The sequence below is a fragment of the Mastigoproctus giganteus genome, chromosome 5 (genome assembly GCF_048544385.1).
Source record: "Mastigoproctus giganteus isolate SK-2022 chromosome 5, ASM4854438v1, whole genome shotgun sequence".
Taxonomy (NCBI): Eukaryota; Metazoa; Arthropoda; class Arachnida; order Uropygi; family Thelyphonidae; genus Mastigoproctus; species Mastigoproctus giganteus.
Window position 1 is genome coordinate 55,332,853 of NC_143579.1, and position 20,739 is coordinate 55,353,591.

At 36.3% G+C, this 20,739-nt stretch overlaps 1 protein-coding gene across 3 annotated transcripts in view; it reads left to right on the top strand.

The window, feature by feature from the left end:
• Nucleotides 1-20,739, top strand: part of LOC150085405 (uncharacterized) — a 209,930-nt gene that overhangs the window by 46,761 nt on the left and 142,430 nt on the right. For all 3 annotated transcript variants that reach the window (XM_090374032.1, XM_090374033.1, XM_090374034.1), the window contains one exon: nucleotides 3,962-4,152. In XM_090374032.1, coding sequence (XP_090230158.1) covers nucleotides 3,962-4,152 — 191 coding nt within the window. The remainder of the gene's footprint in view (nucleotides 1-3,961; nucleotides 4,153-20,739) is intronic.

Genomic DNA, 20,739 nt, shown 5'->3' on the forward strand with positions numbered 1-20,739 from the left:
TACGTATTTTAATCGTTATAAAATATGTAAGTATTTTATAACGATTAAAATTACCCGATTATTTATTGTGTTTGGTAATGTTTTGGTTCCAAATGTGTGTTCAATCTTGGGTGGTCGGCACCTAACCCTACTTTTCCCATAGGGCCTGTTGTTTATATTGCACGATTTTGCATTGCACGAGGATTTCTAGGAACGCAACTATCGTGCTATACGAGGACAGACTGTACTGTCTCAGTCCATCGTAGTCGCCTTTACGGAAGCAATAACCCTTCCCTTTACCCCTAATGGTAGTTACCTCTTTGAGTAAATCCCACTTCAGCACACTGTGATCACTGCCACCTAGTGGTTCATTTATCTGCAGATTCTTAATGCATGAAGAATCACTGCTGATAATCAAATCAAGAGTATTACTCCCTCTAGTTGCCTCCCGAACATGCTGATGTAGAAAACAATCATCCAATAAATCCACAAAAGTCCTGCTAGTGTGTGAGTAACCAGCCTCCAAATTCCAGTCAATATCTGGGAAATTAAAATCTTCCATTCCGACCTGTACTCAAATCAGGAGCAAGCGGATATGCACTTCGTGTACGGTTTGGTGGATGACAATGCTCTGGAGGCTTGTTATTTGTACCACGAAAGGTTTCCAGAACGAAGATGTCCAGACAGGAAAACGTTTGAAGGTATCCATCACTGCCTTTGTGAACATGGGACCTTTACACCTCGTGCTGCCGACAGAGGACAACCAAGATCTAAGACTCCTGAAGTAGAGGAGGAGATTTTGGATGTTGTGCATGCCTGGAATCGGCACACACAGAATAGCAATACAACTGGCTGTTCAGGCGCATCTGTAGCCAGGTGGGAAGGAGCAACAGTGCGTAGCACACGCTTCTTGATTATACCGGGGTTCGAGCCCGTCACCACCAAATATGGAGGATGCAGAAAGGTCAGGGAATAACCACTGCATATCCCGGAGCAATATGGCCTTAGTTGCTAATGCTCCTAAAAAAAAAAAAAAAAAACTGGCTGTTCAACGTTCGACTATTTGGAGAGTGTTGCAAGAACACCAACTGTATCCTTACCATCTGCAACGGGTACAGGCCTTGTCTCCAGCAGATTACCCTGCGTGATTAATGTTCTGCCAGTGGTTCTTGCAGCAGTGTGGTACAACTCCTCACTTTCCTGCCTTAGTGATAATCACAGATGAAGCACAATTCACACGAGACGGAATCCAAAACTTTCACAATCAGCACGTATGGGCTGAAGAAAATCTACATGCAATTCTTCCATTACATCACCAACAGCAGTTCAGCCTCAACATCTGGGCGGGTGTTTTTGGTGATAAGTTATTTGGGCTCCATGTACTTCCAAACAAACTCATAGGGCAGGCGTACAGAAACTTTCTGGAAAACAACATGTCTGATTTCTTGGATGACACTCCACACATTTGTCAACAAGCACACTTCATGCACAATAGCACTCCCGCACATTTCAGCCACCTAGCCCACAATTACCTGAATTGAAGATTTCCGGGTTGGTGGATAGGTAGAAGTGGACCAACTGCCTGGCTTTCACACTCACTAGATTTCTTATTGTGGGGCCATTTAAAGTCATTAGTATATTCGACTCTGGTAGCTGATGTGGAAACTCTCCGCAATCAAATTGTGGCAGGTTGTGAGACAATACGAAACATGCCAGGAATTTGGCATCGTCTTCGCGAGTCCATGAGACGTCGATGTGTGGCCTGTTTTCAGGCAGAAGGTGGACATTTTGAACAATTACTATAAGATGATGTGAACAGTTAAGTGTCATAGACAGACCAAAACTCGGAAACTAAGCATTTCCGGAACTATGTTGATATAAAATATTTTCATTGTCTACATATGAGGAACTCATTCCTGAAGTTATGCCGTGTATTTTTGAGACACCCTGTGAGAGAGAGAGCGAGAATCAGATCTAACATGCAGAATATTGAGTAGGGTTGCTGTTATTAAAAAAAGATTGAAAACCACTGGTATAACCTATCATAAAATAACAGGAAAAATACTGTTAATGGGATGGGGAAAATGAGAGTTGAATTTTTTGTTACCCTACTTTTTAAGCAGTGTTTATAAAGTACAAATGTTTGGGAATGAAGCTGTGCCTTTACCAAAAGTAAAGGTCACATGGATAAAGCACAATGTTTGTTTCTGGGAATTTTTGATATTTTCATAAGGCAAGACAGCTGTTTATAGAACACAAGTTTGCCTTTAGCCAGCAGGTGGTTGATTGCCGGAACAAACTTCCATCTGTCGTTGTAGAAGTTGATAGCTTAAACAGATTCAAGGCAGAACTAGACAAACATTTGGAGCGAGTGGATGGTGAAATGAGAAGTTTTTTTTTTTTTTTTTTTTGGCTGATGCTATATAAGCTTGCTTTCTTGCATCATGTGCTAATGCTAAATCTAGCATGGTTCTATATAAATAAAAGGCACAAATTTCTTGGAAAATTCCAACTGGTATTGAAATCATTAAATATTTGGTTGGTGCTTGTGTCATTAATTTTTTTTTTTTTTTCTGCTAATAAAAGTATTATTTTGCTCTTCAAGTGTTGTTAAGGAGCCACATACAGCTTGCAAGCTATGGTTTAGCCATTTCTACTTAGTCACAAACTAATATTTATGTAAATCATAACTTGCGACCCCAACTTTGACTTCAACTCGCCCTCAAGAGAACTTAAAGGAAACCACATTGAATGGAGTTTAATTTAGTGAGAACTGTAAGGAGCCTGGCATGAAAGAACCATGCTCCTTCAGAATAGGTTACTCTAGGAATTTCAATGGCTTTGTAGAGAATGCGTAGTGTAAAATGTTTTAGACTCCAGTCCATACCAGTGATGCGAATGATCTGGAAAGAGAATTTTTTTTTTTATTTATTTTTATTTTTTTTTCTGTAGGACCCTGGATGTGCCTATCTGCAGGTGTGATAGATCAGTTAAGAAGGTTGGTCTGTTGTCAATACAAATGCCAGGGTATTTTAAAGAAGTAATGAACTACCACAACTAGTAACATGCCCTCTAGAAGCTCCAGGAACTAAATGGAATGTTGGATGGACTGGGCTAATTTTTTATATGACCTGTACTACCAACGGAGCCTCAATACCTTGAACCAATAATCATAAACAAGCGACAATGGTGTTTGTTTTGAGAAATGCAAGGATCACTTTGGTTAAAAATTCAAATTAAAATATTGTATTTAAAAGCAGGGTTTGCTTACCTGGCTTTCCCTTCAGCTTCAGTTTCTAATTATATCCTCTATTTCTAAATGTTTTATATCTTTCTTTCCTTATTATTATTATTAGTCATATAGTGCAAGGAAGCCTGAGACTTATGCTGCTCCAGCCACAAATAATTTCCGAGTTACCCTGAGAGAGAGAGAGAGAGAGAGAAGTAGTAGAAGGGAATCACCAAAAAAGAGAAGAATGATGATATCCAGCAGCTCAGGACCCTGGATGTGCCAAGCCCATGCCCACCAGATATGATCCCCTGGGGTTACTTTATACTTTCATCCAGAAGATAAGGTGGCCTTCAAAATATCAGCTTATCTTCCTCTTTTTAACATAACAGCCTTATTTATTTTTTACCTCATTTAACTTAAAACTTGTAAGTATAATATAATTTAGAAGAGAGATTGGCAACCAGTGAGAATAAATGAGATGATTTCATTTATTCACCCCAACAAGATACTATTGTGAAAATTATAAAATATAACAAGATGTAATTTCTGTACACGAATCCCTTGATTTCAAAAATTGTTCTTCCACCTGAGATCTTAGCACTAGAAGGAACCCTGAGTTCCCATTCCTGAGTGAATAAACGGAACACGTCACTCCTAAAAGGTTGCCAGTCTCTAGTTTAGGAGTAAAGAAACTTCAAATTTGATATCAAATATATGCTCATTTAGCATTCATTTTCCATTTATTTTTAGAACTTGAGTAGCAGTTCTCAGAAACCACCCTCATCTAGTCAGTCACCTCAGTGGTATAATGAAATTAGACAGCTTGATGAAACAGAAAAATGGAAAGAAAGAAATGTAGTTGTTACATCAATTGACCACAAAGAAAATACTCAAGTAGTAAAGGAATTACTTGAAGACACTGTTGACAAAATGCTAGTCAAGTAATTAAGCTTAAATGAAATTTTTATTGTTATTGACAGATATTTTATTATTATTAAAGACTGATATGTAAGCTTTAGAATTATTATTTTTTGCTTTATAAAGAGTTTGCTTTGCATTACTTGAAAGCCACCTCTATAATTTTTTTAAGATACTGCTAGGTACAATATTTTCCTTTTTATATTCAGATAGAATTTGATAGTATGAACCAGAACTGTAATGCTCAATATGTTCTTCATTGATATCAATATTTGTAAAATAATAAGAGACGTTTACTTCAATATAATATGTAGAACACTTCCGTATGATACTCTCCAGCAATTAAAACGAAAAAATCAAAAATCTCACAATAAAAAATAAAAAAATAATTAAAAATCAATTGAACACAATTAAAAATCAATCTAATGCAATTACAAATTAAATTAATTAAAAGAAATTTAACGAAAAAATTGCAAAAACAATTTTCCTTCCTAAAGCTGACAATGCTTTTCGACCATATGTTGTGATCACAGGAACGAAAATTACTGAATAGGGGTGAGCATGAAACTTAAATAGGGATTATTTGTCTTCATGCATGCTTGTGCCCACGAATTGGTGATTAGAAATGGCCGGCGAACATTAACAGAATTCTCATGTAATTTAATTTCGACAGGTTCTGCAATTAAATCTGGTATGGTACATTGGACTTTTGTATTTTGGCCTCGTTAAATAAAAAAGTATGTTTTTCGTTAACAGCATGAAAGAAATGTTGAATACCAGGTCATTTATTTGTGTTGCGAATGAGGAAAGGACTGAGCGATTTTTCAGTATAGTGTGTAGTTTCTGTATTGACCTAGCCACAATTTTAAATTCGGCATCTTTAAAGAATCTGTTAAGCTGTTTGTGCCACTGTTCAACATATGGGACAGAAATAAAGTATTTTTCAATATCACGATTAGAAAACAGGCCTTGTGCATCGGGTTGCATTATATCATCAAAGTTTCTTGCGATGACCGACTAAGTGGTTAAAATAAAAATTATATATACATAAGATAAAACAGAAATAAAATTAAGATAAGAGTTAAAATACAACAAGATAAGAGAGTTAAAAAATATATATATAATAAAAGCGTTAAAATACATAGATAGCTTTCAAAGTGGGGTGCCTCTTCATCAGCTAGTGTGTGAATGGTGTACTTCAGTATATATTAATGGTTACAATAGCATAAGTCAACTGGGCATGATCTTTAATCTTATTTTATTTCTGTTTTATCTTATGTATATATCATTTTTATTTTAATAAATTTATTTTAACCAGTTAGTTGGTCGTCACAAGAAACTTTGATGAAATATTACGATTGTTGGTTGATGTAGTATTTTGTATCCTATCCTTAGCTTGTACTCTAATTCGGTTTATTGTAGCAAGCGGATAACCCCTGTTTAACAATTTGCTGGTTAATATTTGTATTTCTGAGCCCAAAGCAGATTCCGTCATTGAATATTTATAGGCATTTAGAAATTGATTAAAGATAATAGATCTCTTGTAGGAAAACGGGTGATAGCTCTTATAATGCAAAAGCGTACCGGTGTTTGTAGGTTTTCGATAGATGTTAAATTGGATTTTATTCGAGTCCCGAGTAAGCGTGAAATTTAGAAAATTTAATGACTTTGTATCTGTACCCTCCCCTTCAAATGTAAATTTGAGTCTAGAGTGAATATTATTAAACGAATGTAAAAGGTATCGGATAGTACTACTATCAGTAATAACTAGAACATTGTCTATATACCTCCCATAGTATGTGATGTGGGGTAGAAAAGGTGTCAAATGTATACGCTCAATCGTTGAGAGATAGATCTCTTATATTAAGCCGCTCAAGCTCAATCCCATCGGCAAACCAAAAATTTGTTTGTATACTTTGTCTCGAAAGGTGGCCTCAACTAAGAGTATAATTAAGTGAAAAATTTCTTTAAAAGGAAGCTTCGTATACTTAATCGGTATAGAGTTATTATTTAACATATCCCAAATAATATCTAATGTGTATTCAATGTTTACATTCGTATATAACGAGGTAACATCATCTAGTGAGAATAAATTATCATTATCTCCATCTGCAGTCCTTAAGGTTATTAAAGTGTATCCTAGTTCTTAATCCCAAATTGTATCGCCTGTCTAAAGGGTTTTATAATGCTATATACGTGTGTGGCCAAGGATGAAAATGCTGAGTTTCTGTAGGAAACAATAGGCCGAATAGGAAGTCCGGTCTTGTGTAATTTTACCTGACTAAAAAGTGCAGGAGTATTGTATGTTCTGGCCTTCAATTCCTTTAAATGAGCCATAGTAATGTAGTCAGGTTACAAATCTTTCCTTGTATATGCAATACTTTTATTCAAAGGATTAAATTACATTTTACCACCTCGAAAACTACCTAAAAACAGTGCGTAATTGATATCAAATTTGGACTTCGTAATGTTCCTCAAAAATATTTATTTATTCCACATTAACCAATCAGCGAATAACATAAAAGAAGTGCGACTTCCTAAATTGAATACACATGTCAGTTCAGCTTTTCGTGAACTTCTGGAAAATAAAGACATTATTATTCAGAGGGCAGATAAAGGATGTTATTTGGTTTTTAGGAGCATTAGCAACTAAGGCCATATTGCTCGTGGGATATGTGGTGGTCATTCCCTGACCTTTCCGCATCCTCCGTATTTAGTGGTCATGGGCTTGAACCCCGGTCTAATCAAGAAGTGTGTGCTACGCACTGCTGCTCCTGCCCACCTGGCTACAGAGGCATCTACAGCAGATAAAGGAGATACAGTTGTAATATTCTATAAATATGATTATATTAATAAGTTAGATTCAGTTGTTTCAGATTCCTCCACTTATCTTGAAGTAGACTCGGCACTATTTACCAATTTGGTCAATCAATACAATAAAATGTTAACCATGTATCGAAAAAACACTGCATTACTATGGCTCAGTTAAAGGAATTGAAGGCCAGAACATACAATATTCCTACACTTTTCAGTCAGGTAAAATTACACAAGGCCGGATTTTCTATTTGGCCTATTGATTGATTCCTACAGAAACTTGGCATTTTCATCCTTGGCCACATATATATATAGCATTATAAAACCCTTTAGACAGGTGATACAATTTGGGATTAAGAACAATGATACACTATTTAATAACCTTAAGGATTGCAGACTTGGCGATAATGATAATTTATTCTCACTAGATGTTACCTCGTTATATACGAATGTAAATGTTGAAAACACATTAGATATTATTTGGGATATGTTAAATAATAACTCTATATCGATTAATTACATGAAGCTTCCTTTTAAAGAAATTTTTCACTTAATTAAACTTAGCTGAGGCCAACTATAACACCTTTCGAGACAAAGTATATAAACAAATTTTTGGTTTGCTGATGGGATTGAGCTTGAGCGGCTTAATATTGGAGATCTATCTCTCAATGATTGAGCGTATACATTTGACGCCTTTTCTACACCGTATCACATACTATGGGAGGTATTTAGACGATGTTCTAGTTATTACTGATAGTAGTACTATCCAAGACATTTTACATTCGTTTAATAATATTCACTCCAGACTCAAATTTACATTTTTAATGTAAATTTGATGCATGAAGAATCACTACTGATAATTATATCAAGAGTATTACTCCCTCTAGTTGCCTCCCGAACATGCTGATGTAGAAAACAATCATCCAATAAATCCACAAAAGCCTTGCTAGTGTGTGAGTGACCAACCCAAAAATTCCAGTCAATATCCAGGAAATTAAAATCCTCCATTATTAAGACTCTCTGATTTACTGGCCCCCTCTATTTCCCTGTATAGTTTTTTATTATACTCATCAGAGTCATTAGGCCTATAACACCCTCCTACTCAATTTTGATTTCCCAGTGCTTATGTCACACCAAACTGACTCGAGACTGCATTGTCCAGCGATGTCGACTGGCTGTATCGACTGGCTGTACCTCCTTGGATCTTATGTGTTTCTTAACTAATAGCATAACCCTTCCTCCCTTTCTGTCCTGTCTATCCTTCCTGTACACATTGTACTCCCCAAATTCCAGTTCTGTATTCCTTATATCCATGTGACACCACGTCTCTGATTTTTGATATCCCAACAGTATCAGCCTTTGATATTTTGACCAACACCTCAAATTCATCAAATTTATTTACCAAAGTCTTAGCATTTTTGTACATGCAAGTATACATGCACCTGTTCCTATTCTTAGCTACCCTAACACAACCCATGTGTTTACTTGTACCACAACGACTCCCAGCAGTCTCTGAAATCCCCTGCATCTTGTTTTCCAGGCTGCTGCTCATTCCATTAGAAGCAGTGCAAGAATCACTTTTGATCACGGCATACGGTCGAAAAGCGTTATCAGCTTCAGGAAGGAAAATTGGTTTTTGCAGTTTTTTTGTTTTTAAATTTCTTTTAATTTAATTTTTAATTGCGTTACATTGATTTTTAATAATTTTTTATTTTTTACTGTAATGTAAGATTTTCAATTTTTTTTCGTTTTAATTGCTGGAGAGTATCATATGGAAATGTTCTACGTATTATATTGAGGTAAACTTCTCTTATTATTTTTCAAATTTGGATGGAATAAAGTCCATCTCAGTACAGAGAAGAAAATATTATATCAGGCAAATAATTTTCTTTCAGTAATTTTAATCATTAAAGAGATAACTTACAGGCATAATTTTTAATGGCATGCAGGCACTTGTTTGATGCTGCATTCATTTTTAGTTTGTTTATTCTTTATAGCCACGCTGGTCATACAACTGATTTGCATCGCTGTTTCAGAATTTCACCCTCTCTCCCAATTTAAAATTTGGAAATCTATTGGAAACTGTTAAACCGGTTCACCTTTGAGGGGAGTGTAGTTTAACTAGTGGTGGTTTAAATTTTGGTGTATAAAAGTATATTTTCTGGACAATAGAAACTTTTATTATAATTGTGCAAACTAAGTGGTTGATTTTAATTTTTATATGCAATTGACAAAAAGTGCAAATAGTAATAGTATTCATCATATAGTGCAAGGAAGCCACAGGCTTTTGCTGCACTGGCAAAAAAAAAATAAATAAATAAAATAAATAATAAGCAGATAAGAAAATTCAAATTATATTCTTCCATTCTCATATTAGTAACTATCCACTTGACCTGTGAATTTATTAAAATTGTCATTCTCAACTATCTGTGAGGTCAACTTGTTCCAGCAATCAATGACTTGCTGGCTAAAAGAAAACTTCCTACAATCTAATCCAAACCTCAACCCCTGTAATTTGAATTTATGGTCCTTAGTTCTGTAATTCTTTATAACATGAAAATTCCACCATTCATTTTGCTAACCCTTTTCAGAGTCTTATAAACTTCAGTCAGGTCACCTCTGAGGTGCCTGATTGCAAAATTCTGTAGCCCACATAATTAATTCTTTTCTCATACGGTCATCCTTTTGCCCATCTCACCATTAGAGTCCTGTCTTTGTATCCTTACAAGAAGTTCACTGTGTTTTTCAAATGAAGTCTCCGTACTTGAACACCTTATTCCAAGTATGGACTTACAATTACCTTATACAGTGGAATTACAATTTCAGTATCTCTACAGTGTAATGTTCAATAAATTATCGATAGGGCACCATAGGCTTTCCTGGCTGCCTCAGAAAACTTCATATCTGTCTATATCATAACTCCCAGATCCCTTTCTTCCTTCACTGCTTTTAATTTCAACCCCATCAAGTGTATAATTTATTTAGGGTTGCTATTCCCCAGGTGTAAGACCTTGCATTTTGCTGCATTAAAACATAGCTGCCACTTCTCGGACATTCTTTGAAATCTGTTCAAATCATTCTGAAGGAGTGCTGCTTGGCACTGATCATTAATGACTGCCAATCTTTACGTTATCTGCAAATTTTGACATCACGCCTTCTATCCCTTTGATGATGTCATTTATGAAAATGAAAAACAATGGTGGTCCAAGAACCGATCCTTGAGGGACTTTACTCCTGACGTTATACCAATCTGAAGAATAGTCATTAATCACAACCCTCTGCCTTCTGCCCTGCAGCCACTCGGCAGTCCATCTTAGCATTAGTTGAGGCATATGATGCAAGAAAGCAAGCTTATATAGCATCAGCCAAAAAAAAAAAAAAAAAAAAAAAAAAAATCTTCCCATTTCACCCATCCAGTCACTCCAAATGTTTGTCTAGTTCAGATTAAATTTATTTAAGCTATCAACTTCCACAACAACAGATGGAAGTCTGTTCCATCAATTAACTACCCACTGGATAGAATCTTTCCAATAATCTCAATCAGTTCCAGTTTATACAGTAACCTCTCATGAGGGGCCAAAACAAATGCTTTGCTAAAATCCAAATAAACAATGTCAAAATTGTTTCCTTTGTCCAACTTATGAGTAACTGTGTCAAAATAGCCTACTAAGTTAGTTAAACATGATTTTCCCTTAACAAAACCATGTTGTGTGTCCTTCAGAATGCCATATCTATCTAAATGTCCCTGGATTGCACTCTTAATCATTGCCTCTAAGATTTTTCTCTACAACTGGAGTCAGACTAACCAGTCTGTAGTCACCGACTTCACTCTTAGAACCATCTTTATGTATTGGTGATACATTGGTATATCTCAAATCCAAAGGAATCTCCCGAGTCCAAAGATTTGTCATAATTTCCTCAATCATTCAATACATTCCCTGGTGGTCTCCCTCAAAATTGCTGGGTATATATGCCATCAACTCTGGGAGCTTTACTTGCCTTTATGCTCAAAAGTTTTTCTAATAAACAGTCATCTGTAATTACATATGGTTCAGCCTCAGTGGCACAGCCTCTTCTCAGCACGAAGGGTCTTTTTTCAATAATATTGATACAAAATACTATATATATACACACAAAGACTGATACAAAGTACCTATTCAATTCATCTGCCTCAACATCAGCTGGGTTATGTAAGATTTTCCCATGCCTAGTGCACAAGGGTCCAGTCTGGCCCCTCTCTAACCTTATTTGTGGTATTATTATTATAGATCAACTTGTACCTGGTGTAGGCTTTAGTACTTTTCTTCACTCTGTAACTGTTCCGTGATATCTTTTTCTGCTCTATTTAATTGACCAGCTCTGCAGTCGTCCATTTCGGTATCATTCTCCTGCAATATTTTCTTAATGGTATTTATCCATTCATGGCTTCTGTGATTTTTGCTTTAAAAGTATTCCATAATTCAAATGTATTTTCCCTCACTCTGCAATCCACCCTATTAATAGATGCCATATAGCTCCTTAAACTGTTGAAGTTCTCCCTTCAGAAGTTAAAACCCATGCTTTTATATTTAACTACTGCAACATATTTTTACCTCTTCCAACTAATGATTGCACAATCACTTCCTGACAATGGTTCCTGTACTTTAAGCCCTGTGATATCGTCTTATTTGTTAGTAATGATTGAGATCAAGAATATTCTTACCCTTAGTACTTTCTCTAACATACTGGTACAAATAATAACCATCTAGTTTATTTTTAAAAAATTTTCTCCATGGTGAGTTTCCCTCCCACTTATTCCAATCAATCTGGGTCAGATTATAAGACATTTACACTTGTTTGCCCATTCCATCTGCAAGTAGAGACTCATCTTCACAATCTTCTGGTCTGTAGATTACTCCCACTCTCATTATATCTTTGCTTCCAACTAACTCACACCACACAGATTCTGTGCTGGCAGACGTAACTTCAGACTCAGCAAAAGCTCTCTTTGCACTCAGCCTGCTTTTGATAAGAAGCGTAACCCCACCACCTCTTTTATCTTCCCTATCTTTCCTAAATACGTTATACATACTGTAGTGGAACTCATCATCTCCAATTTCCGGGTGGCACCACGTTTCTGTTAGCCCTACTATGTCAGCATTAATTGTCCAAAACAGGAGTTCAAATTCAGTGATTTTATTGACAACACTCCTGACATTACAGTAGACACAGTTGAGACTAAGAGAATAACTTCAAGGGGTATTAAACTATAGATAATCTTCTATAGTTTAATATCCCTTGAAGTTATTTAGGTTTGTTTCCTTAGCTTTATCTTCCCACTCATTTGAAACATTGCTACCCTCAGAACATCTTCCATAAATGCAGAATCACTGTGTATATGTATGTAGGATAAGCACTTGTTATATTTTTACCTCAATTTGTCATCACAAAGTGAGGTAAAAATATAACTAGTGATCTAAATATGTTTGTCCAGTTAAATAAAAACCAAAGTTCATCAAATATACTAAATTCTTTCTTTTTAGCCATGTTAGCATAAGTATATATTGGCTTCACCATGCCTATCCCTCTATTTATGTGTCTGTCCATCCACATGTAACAGAGGGACTCCCAGTGTACGGATTTTTATGAAATTTTATATTTGGTTCTTGAGGAAAGATTTAAAGGAAATTAAAAATTGTTACACCATTTTAAGACTCATCTGAACTCTGTCATCAGACCTATAGGAAAAGTTAAAACATGAAATAAATCAAATAACAAATTGTACAGGTACAACAGATTGCATTATGCAGTTACATTAAAAAATTTTAATACAATATTGACATTAAGTTAAGATAAATTAAATTCTTTACAAAATTACCAAGAATATTTTACAAGAAATTGTTCATAAGGAATATCAATAAGATTTAAATTTGGAAAGCACAAGGACTACCTGGTGTTATAGAAAGGAGGTGCACAAAAACTGTTAAGCAACTTTTTATATTACAAGGGATGGTGTGATCAGTCAGTTTTAAGAATTATGGACGATGTTACCAACAGTAAATTCTAAGTGGGAAGCATTCAAGGAATTAATCGTGGATGCTACTAAAAGTTTCATACCTAATTAAGAAATATTGTTCAAGGTTTAGGCCTAAATGGTTATCAAATAATTACAAAAATGCATGGGATGCATATAAATTATCAAGCTTCTCAGAAGCCTATGACAGATATAAGCTAGTCTGTAATCAGGTCACAAAGGAGGTTAGGTAGGCGAAGGCAGATTACGAGAAATCCTTGGCAAAAGATGCTAAGAAAAACAGCAAGGATTTCTTTACTTATATAAACTCTAAAAGAAAGGGGATGAATCTGATTGGTCCACTTGACATCGATGGTTCGACTGTTGATGATCCTGCTCAGATAGCAAACAAACTGAATGAGTATTTTGCATCTACATTCACACACAAGGAATTATTAAGGTTTGAAAATGGCAGAAGGTTATCAAATTGTAGCAGGGTACTTAATGATTTTGTAATAACTGAGAGCAAAGTGGAGGAGAAATTGTTGAAGTTAAACATAAGAAAGGCACCTGGGGTAGATGGAATCTATCCAGTTATATTAAAGGAGGTGGCAAAGGAAGTAAGGAAACCCTTAGCCATAATTATGAGAGCATCCTTGGACTCAGGGGAGGTTCCCACGGACTGGAGATGTGCAAATGTATCCCCAATTCACAAAGGGAGATCGAAGGGTGACACGAGTAATTACAGACCAGTTAGTTTAACTTCTGTTCCGGGTAAAATAATGGAGTCACTGGTTAAAGATGCATTGCAGGATCATCTAGACAAGACTGCAGCAATAATTCAGACACAGCATGGGTTTGTTAAAGGAAAGTCTTGTCTGACAAATTTGATTGGTTATTATGATATGGTTACAGAGGAACTGGATGCAAAAAATAATTTTGATATCATATATTTGGATTTCAGGAAAGCTTTTGACACTGTTGCGCATGGAAGACTATTGTACAAATTGGAGCAGAATGGTATTAAGGGTAAGTTGCTAGAATGGATAAAAGGATGGTTAGGTGGGAGAAGACAGAGGGTGGTAATCAATGGGTGCTGCTCTTCGTGGACTAATGTTATTAGTGGAGTCCCACAGGATTTGGTGTTGGGTCCTCTGTTGTTTTGTATATTTATCAATGATATTGATGAAGGTATATCAGGCTTAGTGTTGAAGTTTGCAAATGATACAAAGGTTGGCAGGGTTGTTAATGACTGTAATGGCAATGTGCTACTGCAACAGGATCTAGATAATTTGGGCAGATGGGCTAAGAAGTGGCAACTGACCTTGACAAATGCAAAATACTGCATATGGGTAGAAGTAACTCGAGAGAAAAGTACCAACTGTGTGGTACTACATTTAGGTGGTAGAAAATGAAAAAGACCTGGGAGTAATTGTGCAGTCAGATATGAAGTTTTCTGAGCAATGCAGACAGTCTGCCAGGGCAGGTCATGGGGTTTTGTCAATGATATATAGGAAATTTGCTGGCAGGGAAAAGGAGGTGATTGTCCCTCTGTATAAGGCAATGGCCAGCCCACGCCTTGAATACTGCGTACAGGTGTGGAGGCCTCATTTTAGGAAGGATGTGTCGATTTGCTTGAGCGTGTACAGAGAAGGGCAACAAGATTGGTGAGGAGAATGAAGGGATCCTCTTACCAAGAGAGGCTTAAGTTCTGCAAATTGCAGTGGCTGGAGACTAGGCACCTGTGTGGTGATCTGATTGAGGTGTATAAGGCCTTGAATGAGTTGAGCACGCTGAATTCTAATGGGATCCTTCCACTTGTTCAGATTACGAACCTAAGGGGGTAAATTCAAATTAAGAAAAGACAGATGTATAATAGATGTGCGGAAATTTGCCTTTAGCCAGCGGGTGGTTAATTGCTGGAAGAAACTTCCATCTGTTGTTGTGGAAGTTGATAGGTTGAATAAATTTAAGGAGGGAATGGTGTGATTTTTTTTTTTTTTGGCTGATGCTGCATAAGCTCATACAGTTGCTTTCTTGCATCACATGCCACTACTACTACTACCCTCAAATAGGGTTGACTTCAACCAAAGGATAAAGGGATTTTGTAGATAAAAAGAGCTTAAGGCTAAGATGGACAGTATCCACTTGATAAATAGCTTGGTGGTGAAGGAAAGCATTTTTGTATCAAGATTATGTGGAGCCTAATAATTAGGGTCCAAACCAAATTCCATGAAAATGAGAAAATAAGAATTAAGGATGTATTTGTATAGTTTACAGGGAGACCTTTGAACTTGGACAGATCAAAAAAGTACCAAAGAATTAAAACAGATTAGAAAGGAATAGGCATCTTATTTATCATAACAGTGTAGCTGTAGTTGTTTCTTCACCTTTTCCATTATTCATAATAATGGAACATGTATAATGACAGGTTGAAGTAGGCACCTTGTTTCTTGTTAATAGCTGATACTCGAAAACACTGGATAAAAAAGCATCTTTGAAAGTTCTCAAGTATGACTTGTCTGTGGAAAGAATTAAAGGGTTTTGGTACTTGGACATGCCTCTACAAGAGAGAGCATGAGCTGCTGCTTCTGATTTGTTGATTCTGTGTTCCTCAATTCTCTTAAGTAATCTTCTTTAGGATTCACCAATGTAGATAGTTGCACAAGCTCTGTAAGAAGTATATGGTGTCTCTTGGATTGTATGGAAGATTCTTTTTTTTTTTTTTTTTTTTCAGATGTTTTAAAGATGCTGATGCTACATAGAAGGTTTGGATGTTGAAGGTTTGAAGCATGAAATTTTCTAGTCCATATTTCTCTGAGTGCCACAGTTCAAGTGTCAAAGAATCTTCATGTGGCGTGTAACACAGTTTAGCCACTCCTATTCTATATTAACCATTTTCACTGAGAATAGTAAGCACTAACCAGTTGGCTATAAATTTCTTTTTCAAAGTAAAATCTTCCATGTACTCACAATGGGAGGGAAAGGGTAAATTATTATTACTCCACTTTCCATAATTAAAATCCATCCTGATACCTACATTATCAAATTCCCAGTCACTTATTGCCAATCCGAAAATCATCTGCCACTTTAAAGCAAAATTCCACTCTAAAAGTAAAATGCACAGTAACAATCAAAGCAAAAGTTGAGACCACAGATTATCTTTTAGCTTTGCTGCAACTGGCCCACAATAATTACACAGAACAAAACTGTCTAGACCAGGGATGGTGAACCACCACCTTTTGTAGGAAAATATATGGGTCATGAATAACTATAAATAGTTTTTATTAAAAAAAGTATATAGTATGAATCAGAGCTGTAATACTCAATATGTTCTACTTTATTTCTGTCCCATATGTTGAACAGTGGCACAAACAGCTTAACAGATTCTTTAAAGATACCGAATTTAAAATTATAGCTAGGCCTATACGGAAGTTACACACTATACTGAACAATCGCTCGGTTCTTTCCGCGTTCGCAACACAAATTAATGATCTAGTATACAACATTTCTTGCGGTGATTGCGACTCGTCTTATCAGGGTTCGACGCGGTTTTCTCTTAATATTCGTGTAAATCAACACGAAGCCTCAGTTCGTGTTTCTCGTTCAGCAGCGTCAGAATTAGCCTTTCATGCCATTAACGAAAAACATACTTTTTTATTTAACGAGGCCAAAATACTTAACATTCAACGTAATTATACACGACTATTAATTGCAGAAACCGTTGAAATTAAATTACACGAGAATTCTGTTAATGTTCGGCGGCCATATTTGATCTCCGATGCATGGACCTTTACGCGCATGCGCGAAGACACATAATCACTATTTAAGTTGCAGGTTTAGCCTGATTCGGTAATTTTCATTCCTGTGATCACGACAGTCGGTCGAAAAGCATTGTCAGCTTCAGGAAGGAAAATCGTTTTGAATATTTTCGTTAGATTCTTTTAATTGCGTTAATTTGAATTTTAATTGTTTTGAATTGATTTTGAATTGTGTTAAATTGATTATTTAATTATTTATATTTTACTTTAATTATTTATATTTTACTTTAATGTACTGGTAAGTTGTCGATTTTTTCGTTTTTTCTGTTTTAATTTCTGGAGGGTTTCATACGGAAGTGTTCCACGTACTATATTGAGGTAAACTCCTCTGATTAATTTACTAATATTAAAAAAAGTACATATTTTTTTATGTGGTGATGTATTTGTTTTAGAGTTTATCAGCTACATCTGGTGGTAAAAACCATAAGTGTGACTGTGTGCAGAATTATACAGCAACAAAATCTCATATGAAACTTTCGAGTATTGTTGCCTCTTGTTTTAATAACAATAAAGATCACTTACTAATTTTAGTCACCACAGCACACAAAATTATATTTTTTCCTATTATGCAAAATTGTTATATTTCTGTTCCACCTTATTTTTGGGGTGGAGGGTGGAAAAAGTTCACTCTTGCCCAAAAATACAGCCAGGTACAGTACATCTTGTATCAGAACCTGATACAACTTGTACCCTATGGAGAAGATGGCTACCACATGAAAGTTGTCATACCATTATAGTGGTTTTGTCTCTTGCCACTCACTTGGAGAGGTCTGGGTTCAGATTCCACCACAGACTGAAGGAATTTCTAAAGGTCTTTTCATTTGGGGCTATTGTTCGCCAGCCTCAATGTTAGGCAGAGGGAGCAAGGAGTTTCACTGAATTATTCCAGGGGTTTTTCAGCTTGCAAAACTTGTGAATTGCCCTGTGAATCCACACTTATGCAGACATAGTAGATAGTTGGCACAATATGGCCTAAGTTGCTGATGCACCTAAAAACTAACAGCAACAACATTAATATTTTATTTAAAATTATCTTGATACTTATAATTATTAACTTCAGGCTTCCCTGAACCTATTAAAGAAAGTGGTGAGGAAATGCATTTAGCTGTTAAGATTAATTATTAGGGCTTCATTGGACTTGGAATGATTTCCTGAAATTAGCAAAGCACCAATGTATTGCCAGTTCATAATGATGGTTGAAAATGAGTTTTGAAGACAACTCCCATCAAAGCATACAATACGTATGCTAATAACGAAGTACCATTGAACTCTATGTATTTACATAGCAAGCAGGTTGCTCAGGAAGAAGATTCAGTGTTATCGAAATTATTTGCTTATTGGGAGTGACCATTGATCAAATTCTGCAATCTCCAAAGAAAAGTTAGCCATGCACAAAATATTGAACATGCAAAGAACTTTTCTCCAGAGAATAGCACATGTTTTGGATGCTTTCATATTGCATCCAAGTGGCTCATCAGATACGTGACCCTGAAGTAAATTGAGGGAATTATACAGCTCATGGACCCCAAGTTTTGTACACAGGGTCTCATCAAGTTCATTCGGCCACCTGGAAAATTTTTTTTATTTTTTTTTATTATTATTAAATACTAGGAAAAAGGTTTTTTTATTTTTTTTATTATTTTTTTTTATTTATTGTTTTTTTTTATGAATGTAATGTGCAGCTGTCAGAATACATTAATAAACAAACAACCCTTTATGTGGGATTCTAATGGAAAACTTGCAGGAAAGCTCTTCTGTGGACCATATGACTGTATGGTGTACCATTTTAAGTCACTGGATCACTGATCACAATTAAGGATGAAGATTTTTAGGATTATCTTAACATCATTCTAAACAGATGCAGTCATATGGCATGTAAAGTAAAGTGTAAATTGTGTTAGTTGCCTGATGGCACTGGGGGTTTCTCCCATCTCCATACTGTATTCTTTGTGAGTGACACAGAACTCTGTGGAGGCCAGAGATTTAAAAAGTGTGTGGGGAGTGGTTTGTTGTGTAGTGTTATGTTCTGTTGTTTTTCTGACCATTTAGCCATTGGGCCCCTATTGGGACCCACCGTTGTCCATACTTTGCCACGAGGGGGCAGGTCAGGCACCCAGTAGATTATTTAAGTACTCTAGCAGGTCCTGCCACCTATTTTCCCGGGATTTCAGTGGCAAGACCTACCTATCTATATATATATATAAAAAGGGGTGAACACTAGAATTTGGAAAGGCCAAAAGTGGTTTACGAGAAGGCTGTTGAATTTTTAGACGTTGATTAGAATTTGGCGGCATTGCTAGGGGTGTGCTCAGTTGGTTTAGAGTGGGGGGTGAGACTGAAGACTGGGTGGAACAGGTAGAAGGATGGGGACGATAGAGTAGGCATCCCCAAAGAGGCCAGTGGGGACGAGCCCCACCAGGCAAAGTATGGGGAGGCAGGGAGGGGAGGAGACAGACTCGTCTCCTCTCTTCTCTCCCCTGCCTGGGGATGGAGTTCTAAAGCGAACCGGGTTAGAGTACCCAGTTCAGATCGCAAAATGGTGTGTTGGCAGCAAAGCTGCAGTATGTCTTCATCGGTGATGGTTGTCATGTCCATGTCCTGTCAAATCCAGTAGGAAGGTCAAACTGCCCATCCTGCTCTGGGAGTGGGATATGTTTGATGGCAGTAGGGAACCTACCAGGCGAGGGGGAAGGGGAGACACATTTACTTTGTTCATAATCGACATTCTCGCTCTACTTGCATTCTATTTTTATACTTTTTTTATTATTATTTTTTTTTCTCTCACTCATTAATCTCTTTCTCACACACCAGAGGAGATGCAATGGTGTGTAATGTAATTTGAATACTAATGCTTAATAATTAAGCTAAATAAGAGAGAATATAAAAGATTAAAACTAGGGATCATCATCATCAGCCATTTTCAATCCACTGCAGGATGAAGGCCTCTCCAGCAACTTTACAGTTCCTTCTGTTTTGTGCAACGGCCATCCATTTACTACCCACAAACTCGTGAATTTCATCTATCCATCTCTACCGTTGTCTTCCAGGTTTTCTTCTAGCTCCTCTTGGGTGCCATTCTGTTATTTTCTTAGTCCCATCTGCCATCATGTCTTCAAGCTATGTATCCTGCCCAAGACCATTTTAGTTCTTTAGTTTTGATAAGAATGTCCTTTACTTGAGTTTGCTGCGTAATCTGTGTGTTTCTCTTCTTATCTAACAGTCTGATTCCCAATATAATTCATTCCATTCTTCACTGTGTAGTTCTCAGCTTCTCTTCCATTCTTTTGGTGAGTGCCCAAGTTTCACTTCCATAAGTCATGGTGGGGAGTATACATTGGTTCATTATTTTATGTTTCAGACAAACTGGGATATTGCTCTTCAGTATGTGACTATATTTCTTGAATGTTATCCATCCAAAATTTATTCTTCTCTTGACTTCCAGCCATTTATCATTATTACAGTTAATAACTTGTCCCAGATAAATATGACTCCACCTTTTCAATTACTGCTCCTTCAATCATTATGTCCCTTTCTGTGGCATACTTGTTCATCATTACTTTTTTTTTAGCCATATTCATCTTTACTCCAAAATCCTTACTAACTGTGCATAACTGATTAAGATTTTCCTCTAATTCTTTGGGATCATGGCTTATGACCACAATGTCATCTGTAAATGGTTTAGGTACTCTCCATTCACATTGACTCCTTTCTGCGACCAGTCTAGGGTTAGATGTGTGGAAATTTGCATTTAGCCAGTGGGTAGTTTATTGCTGGAACAGACATCCATTTGTTCTTGTGGAAGTTGATAGCTTAAATAAATTTAAGGCTCTGCTAAGACAAACATTTAGAATGACTGGATGGGTGAATTGGGGAAAGGGTGTTTTTTTTTTTTTTTTGGCTGATGCTGTATAAGCTTGCTTTCTTGCATCATATGCTTCAACTAATGTTAATGCAACTGTCATGTGATCTTGAACCACTCAGAG